The sequence below is a fragment of the Crinia signifera genome, chromosome 1, assembly GCF_055691185.1.
Source record: "Crinia signifera chromosome 1, ASM5569118v1, whole genome shotgun sequence".
Classification (NCBI taxonomy): domain Eukaryota; kingdom Metazoa; phylum Chordata; class Amphibia; order Anura; family Myobatrachidae; genus Crinia; species Crinia signifera.
In genome coordinates, this window is record NC_139217.1 from 336,793,193 (window position 1) to 336,818,210 (window position 25,018).

Genomic DNA, 25,018 nt, shown 5'->3' on the forward strand with positions numbered 1-25,018 from the left:
TAATACAGTACCGCACAAGAGGTTGATAAATAAAATGGAGGACATGGGGTTAGGGGATAATATCTGTAGATGGGTAGGGAATTGGCTGTGTAATAGAGAACAAAGAGTAACTGTGAACATTGCTGTATCAAATATGATACCAGTACTAAGTGGACTTTATTAACAATATTGGGATAGGGTTACTCAGCAATGTATCCATCTGTGCAGACGACACAAAACTGAGCAGAGTTATTAAATCATCAGAAGATGTCACCACGCTTCAAAATGATCTTGACAAGCTAGATGAGTGGGCAAAAAAATGGAAGATGAGGTTCAATGTGGACAAATGCAAGGTCATGCATCTTGGGAGACATAACCCGTGTACTAGTTAAAACCTAATCGGAGAGGAATTGGGTAATTCAGTACTTGAAAAGGATCTAGGAGTCCAAATAGACAACAAACTGGGGTGTAGTGCTCAATGTAACCTAGCAGCAAAAAAGGCCAACAAAATTCTAGCATGTATCAAAAGGGGCATGGAAACTAGGGACTCAAAAGCGATTATGCCACTGTACAAGGCATTGGTTAGACCTCACCTTGAATATGGAGTACACTTCTGGGCCCCACACTATCAAAAGGACATAATAGAATTAGAAAAAACAAAGAAGAGCAACAAAGCTTATTAGGGGAATGGAGAATGTAAGCTACGAGGAGAGATTAAGCAATTTGGGAATATTTACACCAGAGAAGAGACGTTTTAAGGGGTGACATGCTCAACATGTACAAATATATCAGGGGCCAATATAAGGAACTATCAAACAACCTTTTTTCTGCTAGAAAGGAATCTAGGACGCGAGGGCACGAGTTTAGATTAGAAGAAAAAAGATTTTGTTCAAAAAATTTCTTTACAGTCAGAGCAGTCAAACTTTGGAACTCTCTTCCTGGAGAAGTGGCGTCGGCAGACACAATAAATACGTTTAAAATAAGGTTGGATAAACATTTATTTGTTAAAAACATCCATGGTACCAATAAGAAACATAGGGGTACATTTACTAACCTTTACATAACGTTCTTAATGAAGTTACTTTCGCTTCACCATGTTTTCTTGGTGAAGCGGCCCCGCAGTTCGCCCTGATGTATCAATCATTTTATCTTCATTATGGGAGTGCGTTATCCCCTGCTGACGGGGATACGCATCCTCCCATAACATGTGTGCGCTCCTCCCTGGCTATTTGTTCTGCACATGCGCCGGTTTCGCTGTCACCGGCGCATGCGCAGTTTTTCATGGTCAGCGGCGCTTGCTGGTCGCCAGGGCGTTTTCAAATTCAAACTGCGTATGTGCCGGGTAATGTTAGCCGGGGATGCTGTATACCCGGCACATGCGCAGTTTTAATTTGAAGACGCCGAACACAGCAGGAGACCTGCAGTGCCAGATATCTGGCGCTAGCTACATGAGATGAAAAGAGGAGCACGCGGCCACCAGGGAGCATAATAAATAAGGTATAAGGCAGGCGGCCCCTAACATTTGTGCGTTATGCTGCCTTCCCCACATCGCTGTACGCTAAACACCGGCATCTCGGGGGTCATAGATCAGGGAAATTGCTATCCCCTGCCATAACGCACGGGGATAGCGCATATTCCCCTGATCGACGTTTAATAAATCTACCCCATATCCTATCTTTATAATATCAGAACATACTATATAACAAGGGATAAGCTATTCTAAACCTAGGTTGAACTAGATGGATGCAAGTCTTTATTCAGCCTCACCTACTATGTAACTATGTAAACCTTATAATCCGGGTCAACCAACCCTGCAATTTAACCAGGGTTATAATTAGGGTTAAGCCTGGGTCGCCATGTGTATAATGGGCGACCCATGTTTAATGTGAAAGGGATAATAGATTTGAAATTTACACCAAATTATTAATGTGTACATTAAATTATAGTGAGGACATTTATAGTAGACTGCTTACCAGCCCGTCAAAATGATGGAGAATTGTTACCGTACTGTCAATGCAAGCGGCTATGAACACTTGAATCTCTCTGTATGGCTCCATGTAGTGGCCCCCATGTAATGAGATGAGGAGCAGTGTTATGCTGAGTACGCGCTAAACATGATATCGTTAATGATATGAACAATAACGATATAGCGTTCATATCGTCCAGTGTGTATGCTTAATATTGTTAACAATGATCACTACTGTGGGTCATTAATGATATTTAATGTGAACATGCAGCTCAATGTTGACTATATCTTCAATGACCGTTCAATGAATGTTCAGCGGAGAGCTGGGTGACATCACTGAACGTTACTGTTAACGATACTGTATCTTTCAGTTTGTATGCACTAGATCGTTCACTGACTGCTGATATCGTTAAAGGAACGAATTGTCTATTGTATACCCAGCATCAATCTTTTGTTATATAGGAGTGGAGAAGGTCAGAAGCTGACAACATGGGCATCTAAGGTTTTATGAGATTTTCCTTACCAACATTTATCTTAATGGACAAATGTGGTTATTCTGGTTGTTTCGCTCAGATGCGAATTTGCACCCTTTGCGAGTCAACCAGAACCCACCCTGTGAATGGTGGTAACGCCCTCACCCCTCACAGAGTGTGTTCATACACAGGGCCTGCAAATGGATGTTTAACATAAACATCCATTTGCAGCCTGTGGGTAAACGCCCACATCATTCGATGGTCGCTGACCATCATATGCTGTGGAATGTGCACGCATATCTAAGTGACTCTCAAGTCACTTAGAATTCCGTGCACAATCAGGAGGAAGTGGGCGGGCAGCTGACATCCAGTGATGTCAGCTACCCGCCCCCAGCACTATGTCACAGCCTGATTACCATGGGAACGCCCATGACACGCTGGTCCTTCCCATGGGCGTGACTCTCTGCCCACGCCCCTCGTCCAGAGCCTTGGGTGCGTGCATCCAGCAAACATTCTGTTCGCCGTGGCCGCACGCACTCAGTGTATGCACATGTGCAGAAATGCAGCTGCGCATACACAAAGCACCGGTCCCCGTGCAAACGAATACTGGCTGCGAACGGATCAGAATAAGGTCCAAAGTGTCTTGTTGTTATAATTGACCTGTGGAGAGCTTGTGAAATTGTCCCAATGGATTTTGTAGCCTTGGGAAAGATTAAACTTTTGCGTGCCAACATTGCTGTGAGAGATCCTCCAAATATCTGCTAAAAATGCCAGCGTCGACTGTTCTCTTAGTTTAAATAAATACAGGTTGTGTATCCCTTATCCAAAATGCTTGGAACCAGAAGAATGTTGGATAACGGATTATTCCGAATTTCGGAATATTTTTATATTTCAATGAGGTATTTTGAGGCATTAATGTTGTAACACATCCAACACATGAAATACAAACAAATATATTTCTCTTTCAATGGTCCTGGTGACACAGCTCAACATTGGGATGTAGGAGGGTCCGAAGGAGCCAGGCACCTATCCTAAAGCTTTTGGAGGGTAGGCTCCTCCCCTACTGCATCCCGGACTCTTCAGTTCAATCTTTCAAAGCCACTGGAATACATTAACTCAGTACAAACGCCTGCACATATTATATGTACAATTTCAAAAAATAACTTTTCAACCATATATAACATGAAACATCATGAACCTGGCATACTTACTGAGCGTAAGGGAGGGATCGCTGTGTCACCAGGACCATATCAGAGAAAGGGATTCGAACGGTAAGTTCTTACAAAAATCCCTTTTTTATGTTTATGTCCCCAGTAGGTTTTTACCACAAGAAAAAAAGGTACTCTTTACCTAGAAGGGCGCCCGTCGCGGGCATCGCGGGTACATTTATGTCTGCCCGCGACGCGATGCCCGCGATTTCCCATTGAAACCCATGTTAAACATGAAAATCGCGTCGGTCGCGTCGCGGCCGGCCATAAATGTACCCGCGATGCCCGCGACGCGATGCTCCCGATTTCCCATAGGAATCAATGTTAAAAGGCGCGATGGACCCGATTTTACTGTTAAATGGCTCAATGGACCCGATTTGGCCATAGAAATCAATGTTAAATGGGCCAACGAGCCCATTAACCCTTAAATGTCCCCCCAAATTTTTTACGCCACCCCACCATCCACGCCAACCCGAAGCGTGGCGAGCGCAGCGAGCCCGCGAGGGGCGGCGGTACGCGTCCTCCGACCTTTTCATGCCCTACTATCCACGTCGGCGTGGAGTTGAGAATAGAATAGTGTGGCGAGCGCAGCGAGCCACCGAGCCCGAAGCGTGGCGAGCGCACGCGGATACCTTCACAGGTAAACGCGTCCCCTCGCGGGCTTCACAGGTGTCCGTGGCCACGCGGACACCTGTGAAGTCCGCGAGGGGACGCGTTTACCTGTGAAGGTATCCGCGTCCCCTCGCGGGGCTCGCCACGCTTCGGGCTCGGTGGCTCGCTGCGCTCGCCACACTATTCTATTCTCAACTCCACGCCGACGTGGATAGTGGGGGTATGAAAAGGTCGGAGGACGCGTACCGCCGCCCCTCGCGGGCTCGCTGCGCTCGCCACGCTTCGGGTTCACGTTGATCGTGGGGTGGCGTTAAAAATTGTGGGGGCCATTTAAGACTTCAGGGGGACTATTAGGGCTCTGTGGCCCATTTAACATTGTTTCCTATGTAAAAATCGCGGGCATTGAGGCATTTAACGCTAAAATCGCGGTCAATCTGCCTTTTTAACATTGTTCCCTATGGGAAAATCGCGGTAATCGCGGGTACCCGATTTTGATGTACCCGCGATTTACCCGCGATGACCGCGATTTTTACCCCCGACCGCGATTTTTACCCCCGACGCCCGCGATTCTAATCGTGGGCGCCGTTCTAGGTAAAGAGTACCCAAAAAAAAATGCATTCTGGAAACTATGGATAACGGATATTTTGGATAAGTGATACTCAACCTGTACAAATACAGCCAAGTCAGTTAATTGAAGCTTAGTTAAATATTGCTCCCAGCACCCAAAAAAAGAACCGTCGCTGTGAGCGAAGCTGGGTTTTTTTAGCGGATATTTTGAGGATCTCTCACAGCAACGTTGGCATTTAAAGGGTTAGGAATGGGTTAATCCAGTGGTGGGTAAAACTCACATGTTATGTTGGATGTGATTAAATGATTTTTTTTTTTACTATTCATGTTTATTGAGCTACTTGTATCTGTCATTTGTTATATATAATGTTTTTGTGGTATAATATGACATTCATTTTGTTATTTGCAGATTGATCCCTTGAGATGATGAAGGTGCTAGTCTGCAGGCTAACTCATTGATAGGTGCTTTCCTGCACGTGCGACTTCTCCTATTATTCCACTGTTGGATGAATGGCATCGCTTACAGATGAAAGTTACATAGTCACCAGTTAGCCGGACCCCGGAGAAAGGACTGTTAGAGGTGCTCTGGAATGGCTGGAAAGCCAGAAGATGATGAGCCACTTTTGCTCACATTGGAGGAAAATGGAGGTTGCGCTGATCTTCCTGCTGAGGATAATAACAGTGATGTGCCATTGGGTGAGGTGTCTAAGTTCCTAATCTACTCTGTATTTCAGAGTGCTCAGAACAAATCAATGTTGTTCTTCCATCTAGTTTGATTTTCATTCATATGCAGGCTGCAGATTTCTCAATTCATTGCACTAATCAGTGTTATTCCAAGCCTTTATATTTATCCTTATTCCAAACCTACACCAATCGATTTCTGATAGCCTGCATGCTGAGTGATGCAGGCTAGAGAAATTATCTTTGTGCTCCCAGCAGCTAGATCGCCCATACACAGTGGTCGAAGTGGGGCGGTATACGGGGGTATGGCATACCCCCACTTTAATCTGAAGATAAAAAAAAAAAGTTTTTTTTCCCCCTCAGGATGCTCTCTGATCACTCAGCAGCACATATTGTGCTTTTGTAATACCCCTGTACAACGGGGCAGTCTGGCAGGGGACGTTGATGGACAGGGGGGTGTCTGAAGGTGCACACTATATTCACTCTTTACTTTTCCATACCCCCACTTCAAAATTTCCACTTCGACCACTGCCCATACACACATAGGAATATGTATATGGGCGATCTGTGCTAACAGTGTTCTCTGGTTAGAACACTGGCAACCTGACTGGATCTTGACATGGAGTCAAGATCTAGTCAGGCGATGTTGAAGTGCGGGACCGCACATCGCTATTGCTGTACACATGGAGCAAGCCGTGCTTCATTTTCAAGAAATCTAGACAGATGGCTTAGAAATAGGAGTATAATCACCTGGTGTGTATGACTCCTTAATGACAGCCATATCATATTACTGGTCATTTCCTATGGTTATACAGCATTGCATCCTGCATATATTGTAATATATCATACCATTACACTCCCAGAAGCTTATTTGGTACTTGTTTAGTTTCATGGCGGACGATATATCGGATGCGATATCGGACGATATATCAGCTGATCCGATGCGATTTTTTTTACCTGTTCATAACCCCACTATCCACTACGCATGGAGTTGAGTTTATATAGTGTGGCGAGCGCAGTAATCCGCTCCCCTCGCGGGGCTCGCTACGCTTGCCATGCTTCTGGCTCGCTGCGCTCGCCACACTATATAAAATCAACTCCATGCGTAGTGGATAGTGGGGTTATGAACAATGTAAAAAAATGCATCGGATCGGCCGATACCGTATCCGATATATCGGCCGCCGTGAAACTAAACAAGTACCGCTTATTTACTGTAGGTCACTATATGCTGTAACCATAGTATCCATCCAGACCTTTTGTTTAAATTTTCTTACATTTAGTAGATATAGAATGGGTGGTTCCACAGTTAAAACTTAACCCTCACAATGGGGATACCAATTATCCCTGAATAGTAGTTATCAGCAACGGCTTCTACCTTCTTGTAGAGCTGCCTCTACCCTTGCTATGCCCAGAGAGGAGAGAGCCAGCTCTGGCCAGCCAAGTCCCGTGCAATGGATCTGGCAGGTGTCGGGAGGTGCCTGCGGACAAGAGGCCTGCGGGTTTCTGTCACTCTGATACTTATTTAAGTGTTGTCTGCATATATAGCTATGTTAATGTACTTGCGATACAGTCATTAGGTTGACATACTGGAAGGTCGACAGGGTGTTAGGTCGACATGGGTTAGGTCGACAGTCAAAAGGTTGACATGTGGTTTTTGAGCCGACATGTGGTATTTCATGGGTACTCTTTACCTAGCACGGCGCCCGCGATTTTGATCGCGGTCATCGGGGGTAAAAAATCACGGCCATCGCATGCACTAAAAAGTCGGGTGCGATGCGACCGACGCGATGCCCGCGATTTTCCATAGGGAACAATGTTAAATGTCTCAATGGACGCGATTTTGCTGTTCAATGCCTCAATGGACGCGATTTTGCCATAGGAAACAATGTTAAATGGGCCACAGAGCCCAAATAGGCACCCTGAAGTGTGAAATGGCCCCCACAATTGTTAATGCCACCCCACGATCAACGTGAACCCGAAGCGTGGCGAGCGCGGCGGTACGCGTCCTCCGACCTTTTCATACCCCCACTATCCACGTCGGCGTGGAGTTGAGAATAGAATAGTGTGGCGAGCGCAGCGAGCCACCGAAGCGTGGCGAGCGGACGCGGATACCTTCACAGGTAAACGCGTCCCTTCGCGGGCTTCACAGGTATCCGCGGGGCTCGCCACGCTTCGGGCTCGGTGGCTCGCTGCGCTCGCCACACTATTCTATTCTCATCTCCACGCCGACGTGGATAGTGGGGGTATGAAAAGGTCGGAGGACGCGTACCGCCGCCCCTCGCCACGCTTCGGGTTCACGTTGATCGTGGGGTGGCGTTAACAATTGTGGGGGCCATTTCACACTTCAGGGTGCCTATTTGGGCTCTGTGGCCCATTTAACATTGTTTCCTATGGCAAAATCGCGTCCATTGAGGTATTGAACAGCAAAATCGCGTCCATTGAGAGATTTAACATTGTTCCCTATGGGAAATCGCGTCGGTCGCATCGCACCCGTTATTGTAGTGCATGCGATGGCCGCGTTGGGCGCCGTGCTAGGTAAAGAGTACCATTTCATGCCCTGCCATCCACTAGGGTGTGGTGGGAGAATAAAATAGTGTGCCCAAAGCATGGCGAGCAGACACGGTGCACTTAAAACTGTGACTGTGTCGACATTCGGGTAAAAAGAAACAGTGAAGAACACCATGTGGACCTTCTGTCTGTTGACCTAACGCATGTGTCGACCTAGACACCTGTCAACCTTATCCCATGTCGACCTAGATACCTGTCGACCTAATGACTGTCGACCCAATGATCCCATTCCATGTACTCTGTACTTGTCCTCTATTGTATTCAACTGTGTCACTGTTTCATGTTTGCTTAGTTGTTTATTTCCTCTGGAATAGGATGCTGTGGACCCCAATTATTATTATTTTTTTTTTTTGTGATTGCTGCAATCAATCACACACAGGATAAGAGCCCAAATTGCAGGTGACTGGCACGATGCAATGTTCAGTGACCCTCCGAGTCGCCCCTGCTGCAGAAGCAATCTCCTGGATTGCTTCTGAGCCGGGTTGGCAAGGCTGGGATTGCATGCGATCCTGCCGTCTGGGAAGGTCCAGGATGGCTCAAGGGAGCACTGCATGTGACTTCTCCAAGGGGAGAAGTCACCGCAGTGTTTGGGGGCCTTTAGAAGCAAGCGAAAGCATGACCACAAGCTTCCTAGGATCCTGTGTGCAAGTACTGACAACTGTTAATGGCCTTTTGTGTTTAAATAGAGTTAATTTGGTTCTCTGCCCGGATAGCCTTGACATTAAATTGTAGTCTAAACACAAGGGCTGTTTTTTTTTTTTTTTTCCCTTACCCAGATCTGCTCCTGTGTCTGCAGTTCCAAGATAACCTATAATTAGTTTTTGCTGGACTATAGAGAGCAAATGTTTTCCTAGTAGATTCCTTTTTTTATTCCATACATTCAGATTTTTTAAAGCATACTGCTAAATGATTTCTCATGAGGCGTATTTCTATGTAAAAAGCATGTTCTATTAATGTGTAACAAAGCTGAATGTATTACTGGACTGCATGCCTCATTTCTCCTTTTTTGATGTGTAATAGTCTCTGAAACTTCACTTGCAGCCACAGATGGATATGAATGCGAAACTCACACCATGGAACAAGTGCATGTGCCAGACGAATTAGACCAGACCTGGGAGACACGATATCAGGAGGCTTCCATTTACCTCCAGGTTAGTACAAGACCAGTCCTGGGAGGAGCTTACAGTTAAGGAAGAAACTTAAGTAGAAAAGAGTTGTTCTTTTATTAGGAGGGTCACAAGTATGTTACTAATCCATATTCACAAGATTATTATCCCATACCAGTATTAATCCCATTAATATAATGTGGACAGAATATTGTTCTTTTACTAAATTATTTCATAAATATTCCTAGGTATGTAGAGAGAAATGTACTAAGCCTTGGAGAGAGATAAAGTGCCAACCAACCAGCCCCTAACTGTCATTTAAACATTGTCTGTAACATGGCAGTTAGGATCTGACCGGCCTTGTACATTATCAGTCTCCACTTTATCACTTTTTCAAGGCTTATTAAATCTGCCGCAAGAGATAAAGTATAAGTCAGTCAGCTCCTGACTGCCATGTTTTAGAAGACTTAAGGGGCCTACACACAGAGAGATTTGCTGAGCATTCTGAGCAATGCTAGATCGGTCAGAATGCTCAGCGAGATTGCTCAGCACAGCACAGTGATGTGTCAGCACTGTGTGCTAAGCTGTCTGTCAGGGCCAGTGTTCTCTGGTGAGAACATTGGCCCTGACCAGCGATTGAGTAGATTTATTCATGCTGGATATTAATAGCTGGGCTATAGCTTAGAAAATGCATTGAAATCGCTTCTTGTAGGCCCCATTAGTAAATGTACTTCTGTATTTATCAGAAGGGCATAACCATAATGTTAACTTACGGTTACTTTATACTCTGCAAGAGCACAAAATGATGCATGATGGGGTTCTAAAAGACCACCCCAAATGGGCGGCTTAGTGGCACAGTAATTGTTATAGTGGGGCCACTTATAATCAAGAAGCAACACTTTTTTTATATTGTCTAGAGTCAGCCAGCTAGGAGGTGTGCACTATTTCTAGTGGATTAATACCCATATGTAGCCTCACAGTTTACACAATGAACATAAGTGTGTGTGTGTGTGTGTTTTGTGTGATGGAGAATTTAGAACATACGCTCCAGTTTTGCAGGGACTTGGATGAATGAGTAAATGCTCTTTGTAATGCTCTATGAATAATATAAATCCCATGAGTGCTCACAAAACAATGAAAACAAAATCGCTTCTCCTTTGTCCTTACATTTCCTGTTAGTTCCGTAACCCAAGGAACAACAATATCACAACAAAAACAAATGTGTCAGAATGACCAATATAGCAGATGTGACCGCTTCTAAAGAATGATCAGCAAAATGATTTTGTTTTTTTATTGGACCTTATTCTGGTTGACTCCTTATTCTGGCAGCGGTGCGAGTCCACCAGACGCTGCCTGCCAAATGCCCAGTATTTCCCATAATCCATACTGAGGTTTAGTGATCTAAAATTAGTTTTAGATTAGGGGAAAAAACTAAACAACTAAAGACACATTTTAAATAAAATAAAAAAAATTAGAGTGAGCTCAATCTAATTACCTAATAAGGGGGCGAGTTGCCATTACAGCAGCATGTAAAGGCCAGCAGTGGCACAGCAGCTCGCCCCCCTCGTGGCCCTATGGGCTGCAAACAGAAATTGGTATGTCAGTATGTACCATAAGTGATAACTATTCATGCTGCAATGAAGTCACGGGTAATTGGATGAAACGCAATTTTTTTTTTCGAAACTCAATAATGAAGACCAAATGAATTAACAATATTGAATTGAAACAAATATACATCCAATTGATTTTTTTTTTTAAAGAGATATCTGCAGCTCTTGTGAAACTACAAGTCCCATCATGCCCTGCCAGAGTTTTGCTATTAGGGAATGCTAAAACTATGGCAAGGCATGCTGGGATGTGTAGTTTCACAACAGCTGGAGGGCCACAGTTTGGACATGTCTGCCCTACACAATATATCTTAGTCCACAAGCTGGAATGCTGCGTTCATTCTTGCAGAAATTACATTTGTGAGCAAAGTGCAATAAATAACACTCAACAAATGATTAACGTCGAGGTATCCATTACATTCATCTACTTATATCAGGATTTCATTGTAGGTGATGTTTTCTACATGTTACCCATTACAGCTAGGCCTAAGTATTCTCCTGGCGCTCATAAAGCACATCACAAAATATACAGTAGAGCATATGGTTTCCAGACATTGTCTGTATCACAATGCTCTACTCTGTCTGCTGCAATACCTAGTATGTACTATTATTTGTGTGTAACTTTCAGCTGGAAACTTCTTTCAATTATATTTGTGATGTGTCTGTTTTAGATAAAAGTACTTCTACGCACAGGGGATACCGACAGGTGCGCTGCATAATAGTCTCTAGTGGATGTGGGGTGAGAATAGCAGCTGTCATTCAGTTGCAAGATGAAACAGGAAACCTAAATGCTAAATAATAATTAATCTGACTGTACTTCTTATAATAAAATACGGTACTTATGTAATATCTGGGTTCCCGATTTTTTTCATTGCATCGCATTGCATGCAATATAGTGGCATACAATTCATGCGATGCGATTTTTTCATTGTAAAGACCCGATTTTTAATTGTATAGTCACCCACGGGTGATTTCATACCCCCACTATCCAACTACGCATGGAGTTGATTTTATATAGTGTGGCGAGCGCAGCAAGCCACCGAGCCCTAAGCTCGGCGAGTGCACGCAGAATACATGTAAAATAATCCGCGTCCCCTCGCGGGGCTCACTGCGCTCGCCACACTATATAAAATCAACTTCATGCGTAGTTGGATAGTGGGGGTATGAAATCACCCATGGGTGACTATACAATTAAAAATCGGGTCTTTACAATGAAGCATCGCATCGCATGCCTTAAGTAGTGGCATGCAATAAAAAAACCGGGCCCCCAGATAATACATAAGTACCTAAAATACTAATAAATTTTAAAGATAAACAATCTATATATAGTTATATTCAATGGTCGCTCAATAAGTAAGATAACAACAAGACCTCTCCTGTGTGTAGTGTTCTCTATTTCACTTTCATTTACAGCCAGGCCAGACCGGGTAGACCACTCCTTCCCTCCATGGCCCTTAGACTGCACCTCATACCAGTCATACTGTCCAAAATCAGTTGTAAGATGGCAGGGTTGTTGGAAGTGTTTAGTGAGATGATATTTTTGAGTCTAAAAGGCACATCAGCAGCTGAAATTCATTACCTGCTTTTCATGGTATATGAGGAGAATGTTGTCACGGGTTAGGTGCACAGCAGGACAGACGTTCGAGATGAGCAGCGATGCGGCCGAACAAGCATGTCCACCACAGATGACAATATCCAAAGAATATGCACTTTTATTAGAAACACCGGTACTTCTTTACTTTGACGGCGCCACTAGAAATCGCGGGCATCACGGCCATTGAATGCACTAAAAATCGGGTGCGACGCGATGCCCGCGATTTCCCATAGGGACCAATGTTAAATTTCTCAATTGACCCGATTTTACTGTTCAATGCCTCAATTGACACGATTTTTCCATAGGAAACAATGTTAACCCCTTCCCGACATTTGACGTACATTTACGTCATGGCCGGGATGTACTTCCCGACACATGGCATAAATGTACGTCATGACTTTAAACTGTCACTGCGTCTCGAGACGCAGTGACAGAGGGACGATGTCTGCTGTCCCTGACAGCAGACATGTCCCTGCATGCCCAGGGGGGGCTGCGATGTCGCCCCCCCCGTCGGCGATCGCTGTGATTGGCTGTTCAGTGTGAACAGCCATTCACAGCGTTTTCCTGTGTTACCAGCGAATCAGACGCTCGGTAACACAGGTGTCAATCACCGCCGGGCGTCAGGGGGCATGAGGGGGTCATCGGTGACGATGACACCTCACCCCACCCTCACCCCACCTGCCCCCAAGGCTGTGATTGGTCCGTGGGACCCACGGACCAATCACAGCCAAGGCGCGACATTTAAACTAACGGTGACTGCGCTGCAGACGCCATTCCGGTCTGGAATAGCGTGCAGAGCGGTCACCGTGCCTATCTGCCGTGATACTGACCTGATCCTTGCTAATACTTACCTGATCCTTGCAAATACCTTACCTGATTACCTGATCACTGCTTGTAGCGTGCTGGACGCTTCCTGGATCTGACTTCTTGGGACTTCCTGCTGCTGCTGCAGTGTGATAGAGAGATAGAGAGAGAGATAGAGAGATAGTGACAGAGAGAGCTATATTTTGTGTCTGCTACCCCCCCTTTTTGGGGGTGCAGGTTTTTTTTATATATAAATAACTGTCAGTGCTGCTGCTGCAGTGTCATAGAGTGATAGATAGTGATAGATAGTGATAGATAGTGATAGATAGTGATAGATAGTGATAGATAGTGATAGATAGTGATAGATAGTGATAGATAGTGATAGATAGTGATAGATAGTGAGAGATAGAGAGATTTGTGTCTGCTACCCCCCCTTTTTGGGGGTGCAGGTTTTTTTTATATATATATATAACTGTCAGTGCTGCTGCTGCAGTGTCATAGAGTGATAGATAGTGATAGATAGTGATAGATAGTGAGAGATAGAGAGAGATAGTGACAGAGAGTGATAGAGAGTGTATATTTTGTGTCTGCTACCCCCCCTTTTTGGGGGTGCAGGTTTTTTTTTATACATATAACTGTCAGTGCTGCTGCTGCAGTGTCCTAGAGTGATAGATAGTGATAGATAGTGATAGATAGTGATAGATAGTGATAGATAGTGATAGATAGTGATAGATAGTGATAGATAGTGAGAGATAGTGAGAGATAGTGAGAGATAGAGAGAGATAGAGAGAGATAGAGAGAGATAGAGAGAGATAGTGACAGAGAGTGATAGAGAGTGTATATTTTGTGTCTGCTACCCCCGCCTTTTGTGCTGATCACTATATCTGAGGTGATCAGCAACTTTTTGGGGGCGCAGAGGTTTTTTTTTTTTTATATATACCTGTCAGTTGCTGCCAGTTGCACTGTCAGTTGCACCAAAGGTTGTGCACCTGCTGCCCCTCACTGGTAATCAGTGTTGCATCACTGATCACTTTTTTTTTTTTTTGAGGCTGCTGTGGGTCTTTTTTTAATTTTTTTTTTACACACACTGTGATTTTGTGGGTGTCCTGTGGCCACTGTGCGCTGATCAGTGACGTACATCACTGATCAGCTTTTTCGGCACAGGGTTGATCTATTTTTTTTTTTTTTGATCAAATTCCTGTTGCCTTTGAGCGCTGTTCAGTGACGGACGTTACTGACCAACATCTGTGCTCAATTTTTGGCGCAGGACCTTTTTTTTTTTTTTTTAACCCCTTCAATTTTTTTTTTTTTAATTGGGTTCAAATTCCTGTATAAAGTATTTTTTTTTTTTCTGCACTACATACACACTACACACTACATACCCCCCGGGTTGAAATAAAGTTTGTACCCCCCCTACACTATACACGTGTTGAAACATTTCACTACCAGTAACACAAAAATAAAAATGGCATCCCAAATGTCATCCCAAATGTCATCCCAGTCATCCAGAAGAATGTATTCAGCGGAGGAGGCATATGCCATGCTTGCCTCTGATTCTGACACAGCCAGTGAGGCAAGCGGGGAATTTGAAGGATTCATCTTAACCTCATCTTCCTCCTCTAGTGATGAGGGACCCCCTCAAAGACGCCCCCGTAGAGCAGCTGAGACCCCCCCCCCCAATAATTGATCTCGTATGGACCCCACCACCAGACAATTTTGAGCCCCAGGTTCCTGAGTTTTTGGCCATGCCAGGAATCCAATTTGATTCCACAGGTCTCAGAGAAATTGACTTTTTCAAATTATTTTTCTCTGATGATTTTATAAATTTAATTGTGGACCAAACTAATTTATATGCCCAGCAGTTTATTGCTCAAAACCCCACGTCATCATTTGCTAGGTGGACCCCTGTAGATGCAGTAGAGATGATGACGTTTTGGGGTCTGGTGTTTCATATGGGCATAGTAAAAAAGCCAGAAATTAGGCAATATTGGAGTACAGATGTTCTGTACAGCACCCCATTTTACCGTATGGCCATGCCCCGGGCTCGATTTGAGACGATCCTTAAATTTTTGCATTACAACGATAATGCACAGTGCCCACCCAGAGATGATCCCACCTTTGACCGGCTATTCAAAGTCAGGCCGGTCATTGATCATTTCAGTGCCAAATTTGAAGAGATGTACATCCCAGATAAATTCATTTGCATAGACGAGTCCCTTATACATTTTAAAGGAAGGGTTAAATTCCGCCAGTACCTTCCCAGTAAGAGGGCAAGGTATGGCATAAAAATGTATAAGCTGTGTGAAAGCACCTCAGGGTACACCCACAGGTTTAGGGTATATGAAGGGAAGGATTCAAGAATTGAACCGCCAGAATGCCCCCCCTCCCTCGTAGGTGTTAGTGGAAAAATTGTCTGGGATTTAGTGCACCCCTTCCTGGATAAAGGTTATCACCTCTATGTGGATAACTTTTACACCAGCATCCCCCTGTTTAAGGCCCTTGGTTCAAGAGGTACAGCAGCTTGCGGTACTGTGCGCAAGAACCAAAGAGGCCTCCCAAAAACGCACATTGCCCAAGTAATGAGAAGGGGTGAAAGCAGGGGAATATGCACCGAAAATATGTTGTTGGTCAAATATAAGGACAAGAGGGATGTCCTTATACTGACAACAATTCACGGAGACAGTACCACCTCCGTCCCTGTACGAGGTACCAGTACCCACACCTCCAAACCTAATTGTATCCTGGATTACAATAGGTACATGGGCGGAGTGGATCTTTCAGATCAGGTACTGAAGCCGTACAGTGCCCTGCGGAAAACAAAAATCTGGTACAAGAAGCTGGCCGTGTATATCATCCAGATGGCACTGTATAACGCTTACGTGCTATTCCGTTCTACCGGCCAGAGGGGGACATTTATGCACTTTCAAGAGGAAGTCATAAAGGGCCTAGTATTTGGGAACCAGCAGGCAGAGGGCCCCAGTACTTCTAGTACTGGCCCCCGTATTGTACCAGGGCAGCATTTTCCTGATGAAATCCCCTCCACTGGAAAAAAGGGCAGGACACACAAAAGGTGCAAAGTTTGCTATAAAAAGGGAATAAGAAAGCAAACTATTTTCCAGTGTGACACTTGCCCAGACAAACCCGGCCTATGTATAAAGGAGTGTTTTAAAATATACCACACATCTATGGATTTTTAGGTTCATCATTTCACCGTGCTTCGGGGGTCTTGCTAATGCCACATAGCACCCACCATTCATTCCACCAGAATCTGAGCCGCAAAATCCAAAAATCACTCCTTCCCTTCTGAGTCCTGCCATGCACCCAACTGGTATTTTCTGGTCACATGTGAGGCATTGCCGTACTCGGGAGAAATTGGGGCACAGATTTTGGGGTGCTTTTTCTCCTTCATACCTTCTGAAAATGAAAAATTTTGAGCCAGAACTGCATTTTTGTGTAAAAAAATGTAATTTTTCATTTTCACTGCCCAGTTGTATCAAAATTGGTGAAACCCCTGGGGGTTTGAAATGTACACTATACCCCTAGATGAATTCCCTGAGGGGTGTAGTTTGCAAAATGGGGTCACTTGTGGGGGGGTTCCACTGTATTGGTGCTTTGGGGGTCTTGCTAATGCGACATAGCACCCACCAACATTCCACCAGAATTTGTGCTGCAAAATCCAAATATCACTCCTTCCCTTCTGAGTCCTGCCACTTTTTGGTCACACATGAGGCATTGCCGTACTCGGGAGAAATTGGGGCACAGATTTTGGGGTGCTTTTTCTCCTTCATACCTTCTGAAAATGAAAAATTTTGAGCCAGAACTGCATTTTTGTGTAAAAAAATGTAATTTTTCATTTTCACTGCCCAGTTGTATCAAAATTGGTGAAACCCCTGGGGGTTTGAAATGTACACTATACCCCTAGATGAATTCCCTGAGGGGTGTAGTTTGCAAAATGGGGTCACTTGTGGGGGGGTTCCACTGTATTGGTGCTTTGGGGGTCTTGCTAATGCGACATAGCACCCACCAACATTCCACCACCAAAAATCACTCCTTCCCTTCTGAGTCCTGCCATGCACCCAACTGGTATTTTTTGGTCACATATGAGGCATTGCCATACTCGGGAGAAATTGGGGCACAGATTTTGGGGTGCTTTGTCTCCTTCATTCCTTGTGAAAATGAAAAATTTTGAGCCAGAACTGCATTTTTGTGTAAAAAATGTAATTTTGCATTTGCACAGCCCAGTTGTATCAAAATTGGTGAAACCCCTGGGGGTTTGAAATGTACACTATACCCCTAGATGAATTCCCTGAGGGGTGTAGTTTGCAAAATGGGGTCACTTGTGGGGGGGTTCCACTGTATTGGTGCTTGGGGGGTCTTGCTAATGCGACATAGCACCCACCAAAATTCCACCAGAATCTGAGCTGCAAAATCCAAAAATCACTCCTTCCCTTCTGAGTCCTGCCATGCGCCCAAATGGTATTTTTTGGTCACATGTGAGGCATTGCCGTACTCGGGAGAAATTGGGGCACAGATTTTGGGGTGCTTTTTCTCCTTCATACCTTCTGAAAATGAAAAATTTTGAGCCAGAACTGCATTTTTGTGTAAAAAAATGTAATTTTTCATTTTCACTGCCCAGTTGTATCAAAATTGGTGAAACCCCTGGGGGTTTGAAATGTACACTATACCCCTAGATGAATTCCCTGAGGGGTGTAGTTTGCAAAATGGGGTCACTTGTGGGGGGGTTCCACTGTATTGGTGCTTGGGGGGTCTTGCTAATGCAACATAGCACCCACCAACATTCCACCAGAATCTGAGCTGCAAAATCCAAAAATCACTCCTTCCTTTCTGAGTCCTGCCATGCACCCAAATGGTATTTTTTGGTCACATGTGAGGCATTGCCGTACTCGGGAGAAATTGGGGCACAGATTTTGGGGTGCTTTGTCTCCTTCATTCCTTGTGAAAATGAAAAATTTTGAGCCAGAACTGCATTTTTGTGTAAAAAATGTAATTTTGCATTTGCACAGCCCAGTTGTATCAAAATTGGTGAAACCCCTGGGGGTTTGAAATGTACACTATACCCCTAGATGAATTCCCTGAGGGGTGTAGTTTGCAAAATGGGGTCACTTGTGGGGGGGTTCCACTGTATTGGTGCTTGGGGGGTCTTGCTAATGCGACATAGCACCCACCAAAATTCCACCAGAATCTGAGCTGCAAAATCCAAAAATCACTCCTTCCCTTCTGAGTCCTGCCATGCGCCCAAATGGTATTTTTTGGTCACATGTGAGGCATTGCCGTACTCGGGAGAAATTGGGGCACAGATTTTGGGGTGCTTTTTCTCCTTCATACCTTCTGAAAATGAAAAATTTTGAGCCAGAACTGCATTTTTGTGTAAAAAAATGTAATTTTTCATTTTCACTGCCCAGTTGTATCAAAATTGGTGAAACCCCTGGGGGTTTGAAATGTACACTATACCCCTAGATGAATTCCCTGAGGGGTTTAGTTTGCAAAATGGGGTCACTTGTGGGGGGGTTCCACTGTATTGGTGCTTTGGGGGTCTTGCTAATGCGACATAGCACCCACCAACATTCCACCACCAAAAATCACTCCTTCCCTTCTGAGTCCTGCCATGCACCCAACTGGTATTTTTTGGTCACATATGAGGCATTGCCATACTCGGGAGAAATTGGGGCACAGATTTTGGGGTGCTTTGTCTCCTTCATTCCTTGTGAAAATGAAAAATTTTGAGCCAGAACTGCATTTTTGTGTAAAAAAATGTAATTTTTCATTTTCACTGCCCAGTTGTATCAAAATTGGTGAAACCCCTGGGGGTTTGAAATGTACACTATACCCCTAGATGAATTCCCTGAGGGGTGTAGTTTGCAAAATGGGGTCACTTGTGGGGGGGTTCCACTGTATTGGTGCTTGGGGGGTCTTGCTAATGCAACATAGCACCCACCAACATTCCACCAGAATCTGAGCTGCAAAATCCAAAAATCACTCCTTCCTTTCTGAGTCCTGCCATGCACCCAAATGGTATTTTTTGGTCACATGTGAGGCATTGCCGTACTCGGGAGAAATTGGGGCACAGATTTTGGGGTGCTTTTTCTCCTTCATACCTTCTGAAAATGAAAAATTTTGAGCCAGAACTGCATTTTTGTGTAAAAAATTTAATTTTTCATTTTCACTGCCCAGTTGTATCAAAATTGGTGAAACCCCTGGGGGTTTGAAATGTACACTATACCCCTAGATGAATTCCCTGAGGGGTGTAGTTTGCAAAATGGGGTCACTTGTGGGGGGGTTCCTAACTTTTAGCATCTTATGGTGCCTAGAAACCTACATGGTGCCTAAAAAATAATCTCATAAAAAGGAGGCTCCAAAATCAAGTAGGTGCTCCTTCTATTATGAAGCCTGTGGTTTGGTCAACGTGCACACTAGGGCCACATATAGGATATTTATGAAAACAAAAGAATTGGGGGAATCAATTTTTAGTCACATTTCTCTAGTAAAATGTACTGTGTTCCTTAGAAAAATGTATTAAAATTGCAAATCTGCAAAAAAAATGAAATTTTGAAATTTCACCTACACTTTGTTTTAATTCCTGTGAAACACCTAAAGGGTTAACAAACTTCCAAAATGCTGTTTTGAATACTGTGAGGGGTGCAGTTTTTGAAATGGTATCATTTATGGGGGTGTCTCACATACAAGTCCCTCAAAGTCACATCAGAACTGAACTGGTCCCTAAAAAAATCAGTGTTTGAAATTTTCTTGAAAATTTGAGAATTTGCTATTCATATTGTAAGCCTCCTAGTGTCCAAAAAAATGAAAAGGAAGTTGAAATAATGATGTCAACATAAAGTAGACATATGGTCTATGTTAGTTATTAACTATTTTGAGTGGTATGATTATTTGTCTCACAAGCAGAAAATTTAACATTTTGCAAATTGCTAAATTTTCCATTTTTTCACGACATTTTGGTATTTTTCACAAAAAAACACAGACTGTATCGACCCAAATTTACCACTAATTTGAAGTAAAATGTGTCACGAAAAAACAATCTCAAAATCACTGGGATAAGTAAAAGCAAAAAAAAGTTATCCCCACTTAAGTGATACATGTCAGATTTGAAAAAAAGGGCTCTGTCAGGAACGCAAAAACTGGCTCTGTCAGGAAGGGGTTAAATGGCCCACAGAGGCCAAATAGCCACCCTGAAGTGTGAAATGGCCCCCACAATTGTTAACGCCACCCCACGATCAACGTGAACCCGAAGAGTACGCGTCCTCCGACCTTTTCATACCCCCACTATCCACGTCGGCGTGGAGTTGAGAATAGAATAGTGTGGCGAGCCACCGAGCCCGAAGCGTGGCGAGCGGACGCGGATACCTTCACAGGTAAACGCGTCCCTTCGCGGGCTTCACAGGTATCGTCGTCCCCTCGCGGGGCTCGCTGCGCTCGCCACGCTTCGGGCTCGGTGGCTCGCTGCGCTCGCCACACTATTCTATTCTCAACTCCACGCCGACGTGGATAGTGGGGGTATGAAAAGGTCGTAGGACGCGTACCGCCGCCCCTCGCGGGCTCGCTGCGCTCGCCACGCTTCGGGTTCACGTTGATCGTGGGGTGGCGTTAACAATTGTGGGGGCCATTTCACACTTCAGGGTGTCTATTTGGCCTCTGTGGGCCATTTAACATTGATTCCTATGGAAAAATCGTGTCAATTGAGGCATTGAACAGAAAAATCGTGTCAATTGAGAAATTTAACATTGTTCCCTATGGGAAATCGCGGGCATCGCGTCGCACCCGATTTTTTAGTGCATTCAATGCCCGCGATGACCGCGATATCCTATCTGTCCTAATCTAGTGGCGCCATGAAAGTAAAGAAGTACCGAAACACCACTAAAAAATGACAATTTATAGTTGTTGTGTTTGGATTAAATTGGCCTGAAATTTGACATCAGCCCTCAGCCGGTTCCTGTATATGTGTATGTAGTCATTGTCCAGCTATGGAGAATGGAGTCCGTACTTTCTAGTTATTCAGCTAATATTTATATCTGTCCAGTTGTGACGTTCCTATGTGTTCCAGTTGGCTACAGATCCACTCATTTAGTACCAGGAATTATTTACCAGAATGTGATTTACAGTATGAACAGCCTGTTTTAACCTCCATTTTCCAGTTAAAACGACTAAATTGATAACCTAATGTGCCAATTTTTTTCTGTTGCTTTACAGGAAGGCAAGAATAATGACAAATTTTACACGCACCCCCGGGATCCTGAGGCACTGTCTGCTTACCTGTTTGCTCACAATCATATGTTTTACCTGCTGGAACTGAGTACTGGGCTTATGCTGCTGCTGCTTTCCCTGTGTGAGGCTCCGGCTGTCCCCTTTCTCCGACTTGACATCTATGTATGCATTATTATTTTTTTTGTTGTCCGGGCGCGCGGGGGTCCCGTGAATCGCGGGAGGGGGGGTGCGGGAGTAATGGTGGCTGTGGAGTAATGGTGGATGGTGGGCGTGTACTGTAGCCCTGGCTGGGTAGGGGGGGTGATGTCAAGGGGGTGGGGTGTGTAGAACACTGGTCTTTTCCTTAGGGGGGGGGGGGGTGTTTATGTATCCCGCTGGGCGGGATGTTATACACATAGAACACTGGTCTTTTCCCTTGGGGGGCGGGTTTGTGTATCCCGCTGGGCAGGAACGTTATATACACAGGGGATGAGTGACAGATCTGGCTAAAGAAATAAGAGATGAACAGTTGCTGTGAGCGATGCTGGCATTTTTAGCGAATATTTTGAGGATCGCTCACAGCAGCCTTGGCACACAAAGGGTTAAAGTTACGGGTGTGGATTACACATACAGTAAATGCCATTTTTATAGGTTTGTGCATTAAGCTCCATACACACTGAGCAATATATTGCTGCGCAATCTATTGCTCAGTGTCCCTTTTTCATCAGTGACCAGAGATGGTCGCTAATAAAAAGAAGACCTTGCCGGGGGAAGACACTGGCTGCAGGAGCATACTCCTCCGACCAGCGACAACCCCAGGGCTGGTCGCGGGAGCATGCTCCCGGCGACAGTCGCCCCGTATACACAGTGATATGGTCGCTCAGCGACCATATCCCCGGCGATAATGACTGAAATCGCACCGTGTGTACATGGCTTTAAGGTGTGTACACATAGTGCAATATGGTCGCTGAACAATTTTGGCTTAATCTCTCTCAGCAATATATTGCATAGTGTTCCGTTTTCATCAGCGACCAGAGATTTTGTCTGAAAATTGCAAGCTATTCTGTCTCCTTCTGGGCCAGATGTGTCAAGCTTCAAAAAGTGATAAAATGGAGAATGGTAAACAGTCAGCCAATCAGCTCCTACCTGCCATGTTACAGGCTGGGTTTGAAAAATGACAGGTGGGAGCTGATTGGCTCGCTTTTTATCACTCTCCACTTTATCACTTTTGAAACTTGATACATCTCGCCCTCTATCTCTACCTCATTTTGGCTAGAAATCGCTGGTCGCTGGTTCACAGTGCATTGTGCACCAGCGACCAGCAATTTTTTTGCAGGCTCCTGCGACCAGCAACCATTAAGGGCTGGCTGTGGGAGCGCTCTCCTAGAGATTTTTTTCCCACAACACAAAAAACACAATGGCGATATGGTCACTAAGCGACCATTTAGCCAGTGATTATGGCTTAAATCGCCTCATATATACACCGATATTATAATGTTTCATGATGTAGTATTTACATATACCAATGTCTAGTCTACCCTATATACAGATGTGTCTGTGCACACCTATCCTTTATGTGCCATATGTCACAGCTTAAGGGGCATACACACATAGAGATCTGTGCTAAGCAATTTTGCTGGTGTCAAGATCTCACATACACATGCAGAGATTTGTGCTAAGCAATTTTGCTTAAGCAAAAAAAGGCCAGGTAGTGGTTCAGAATGAGAGATTGCGATCAGTATCTCTCATTCTGTACACACAGAGAGATTTGCAGTAATTTGCTAAGCAATCTGACTAGATTGTGACTGCATGCACTGATTTAGCAAGAGATATTTACTCTCTCGGAGCATACACACAGAGATCTGTGCTTACTTTCTAAGCAATCTAGTGAGATTGCTTATAAAGTAGCACAAATTTGCTCCGTGTGTACACCCCTTTAGACACAGGAATGCATTCCTGCGCTTATGTACTTTTACCTGAAATGCCCCCCCCCCCCCCCCATTGTTAACGCCACCCCACTTTTGATGCCAACCCGAAGCGTGGCGAGCGGAGGCGTTACGCGTCCTCTGACCTTTTCATACCCCTACTATCCCCGTCGGCGTGGAGTTGACTTTAGAAAGTGTGGCGAGCCACCGAGCCCGAATCGTGGCGAGGGGACGCGGATACCTTCACAGGTATCCTCGTCCCCTCGCGGGCTTCACAGGTATCCGCGTTCCCTCGCGGGGTGCGCTGCGCTCGCCACGCTTCGGGCTCGTGGCTTGCTGCGCTCGCCACACTTTATAAAATCAACTCCACGCCGACGTGGATAGTAGGGGTATGAAAAGGTCAGAGGACGCATACCGCCGCCCCTCGCGGGCTCGCTGCGCTCGCCACGCTTCGGGTTGGCGTCAATAGTGGGGTGGCGTTAACAATGGGGGGGGGGGGGGCATTAAACATACTTTTTAACCATATTCAATGTGAAATGGGCCATATTGGCCCATTTGCCCATTTCACATTGTCACCTATGTAAAATCGGGTTGATCGTATCGCGGGCCATTATAATGGCCGCGATCAACCCGATTTTCACTTTAAAAATAATTTAACATTGTTCCCTATGGGAAAATCGCGTTGATCGTGTCGGTCGCATCGCGGCCCCTTATTAGGGGCCGTAATGGACGCGATCAAAGCGATTTTGTCTTTCACCGGCAAATTAGCTGGTGATTGACAGAAAATCGGTTCCATCGCGTTGATTGTATGCCTTAAGTGCCTTAAACTTAAGGCATACAAACAACGAGATGGGCGCCGTGCTAGGAAACAAGTACCCAGATTAAACCTAAAGATGTGTGTTGTGAAGTATTGCAAAGGTCAGTGGCATCTATGTTTTGTCTTTGGGGCTAATTGGATAGCCCCAGGGAATCAGATGGCCTGCAGTAAATTACTGTGGGTCAATTTAACCCCCCCTCCTAGATATCCATCACAGAAATAAGGCAATTTGTCCCATTTCACAGGGAGCTAGTGATGGGATTTGAACCTTCATTTCTAGAAAGCATCTTTGAATGTCAGGATATTTTTTAGATACTGGGCTGCTCCACCTTTATTATTGGGCTTAATGCTTAAGAAAACGGCTCCAGGAATAATTAGGCCATGATTTAGTAAACTGTAAATGCATTGGAACATTTGAATTAAATGCTGAAAAAAAACAAAAAACTTCATATTTAATGGTATGAATGTTATAATTTTTTTTAAATGGGACATTTGTTGCTGTTCTTGCTTTAATCCTTTGTCCATTTTTCCCAATTAATGTTAGGGTTGCATATTATTTGACCGAAAATCTGATATCTGCCATAGCATTGTCAGGTTGAAAGCAAATAGTGAGCCTATTGTTGTAATATTCTTATTAGTGACCTTCCTTACTCACCTTCCTGTTGTGCCCATGGGCACTTTGCAGGTCCATGCCACCTTGGAGTTGTTTGCCCTGGCATTGGTTGTATTTGAGCTTGGCATGAAAATGAGATGGCTTGGGTTCCGGACCTTTATGAGGCATCGTAGAACTATGTTGAAGGTCAGTATCCTACCAGTGTGGCAGGCGGAAGATACCGTGTTCTGTTATATTTCAGATTTAGGGGTGTATTCAGTGTTGACCCTGTCCCGTTCTCG

The 25,018-nt window shown here is 44.6% G+C and overlaps 1 protein-coding gene across 1 annotated transcript in view; it reads left to right on the forward strand.

The window, feature by feature from the left end:
• TPCN1 (two pore segment channel 1) overlaps positions 1-25,018 on the forward strand; it is a 60,356-nt gene that overhangs the window by 9,490 nt on the left and 25,848 nt on the right. Inside the window, exons 2-5 of the mRNA XM_083145562.1 lie at positions 5,215-5,501; positions 9,096-9,205; positions 21,389-21,565; positions 24,810-24,923. Coding sequence (XP_083001688.1) covers positions 5,396-5,501; positions 9,096-9,205; positions 21,389-21,565; positions 24,810-24,923 — 507 coding nt within the window. The 5' untranslated portion in view covers positions 5,215-5,395. The remainder of the gene's footprint in view (positions 1-5,214; positions 5,502-9,095; positions 9,206-21,388; positions 21,566-24,809; positions 24,924-25,018) is intronic.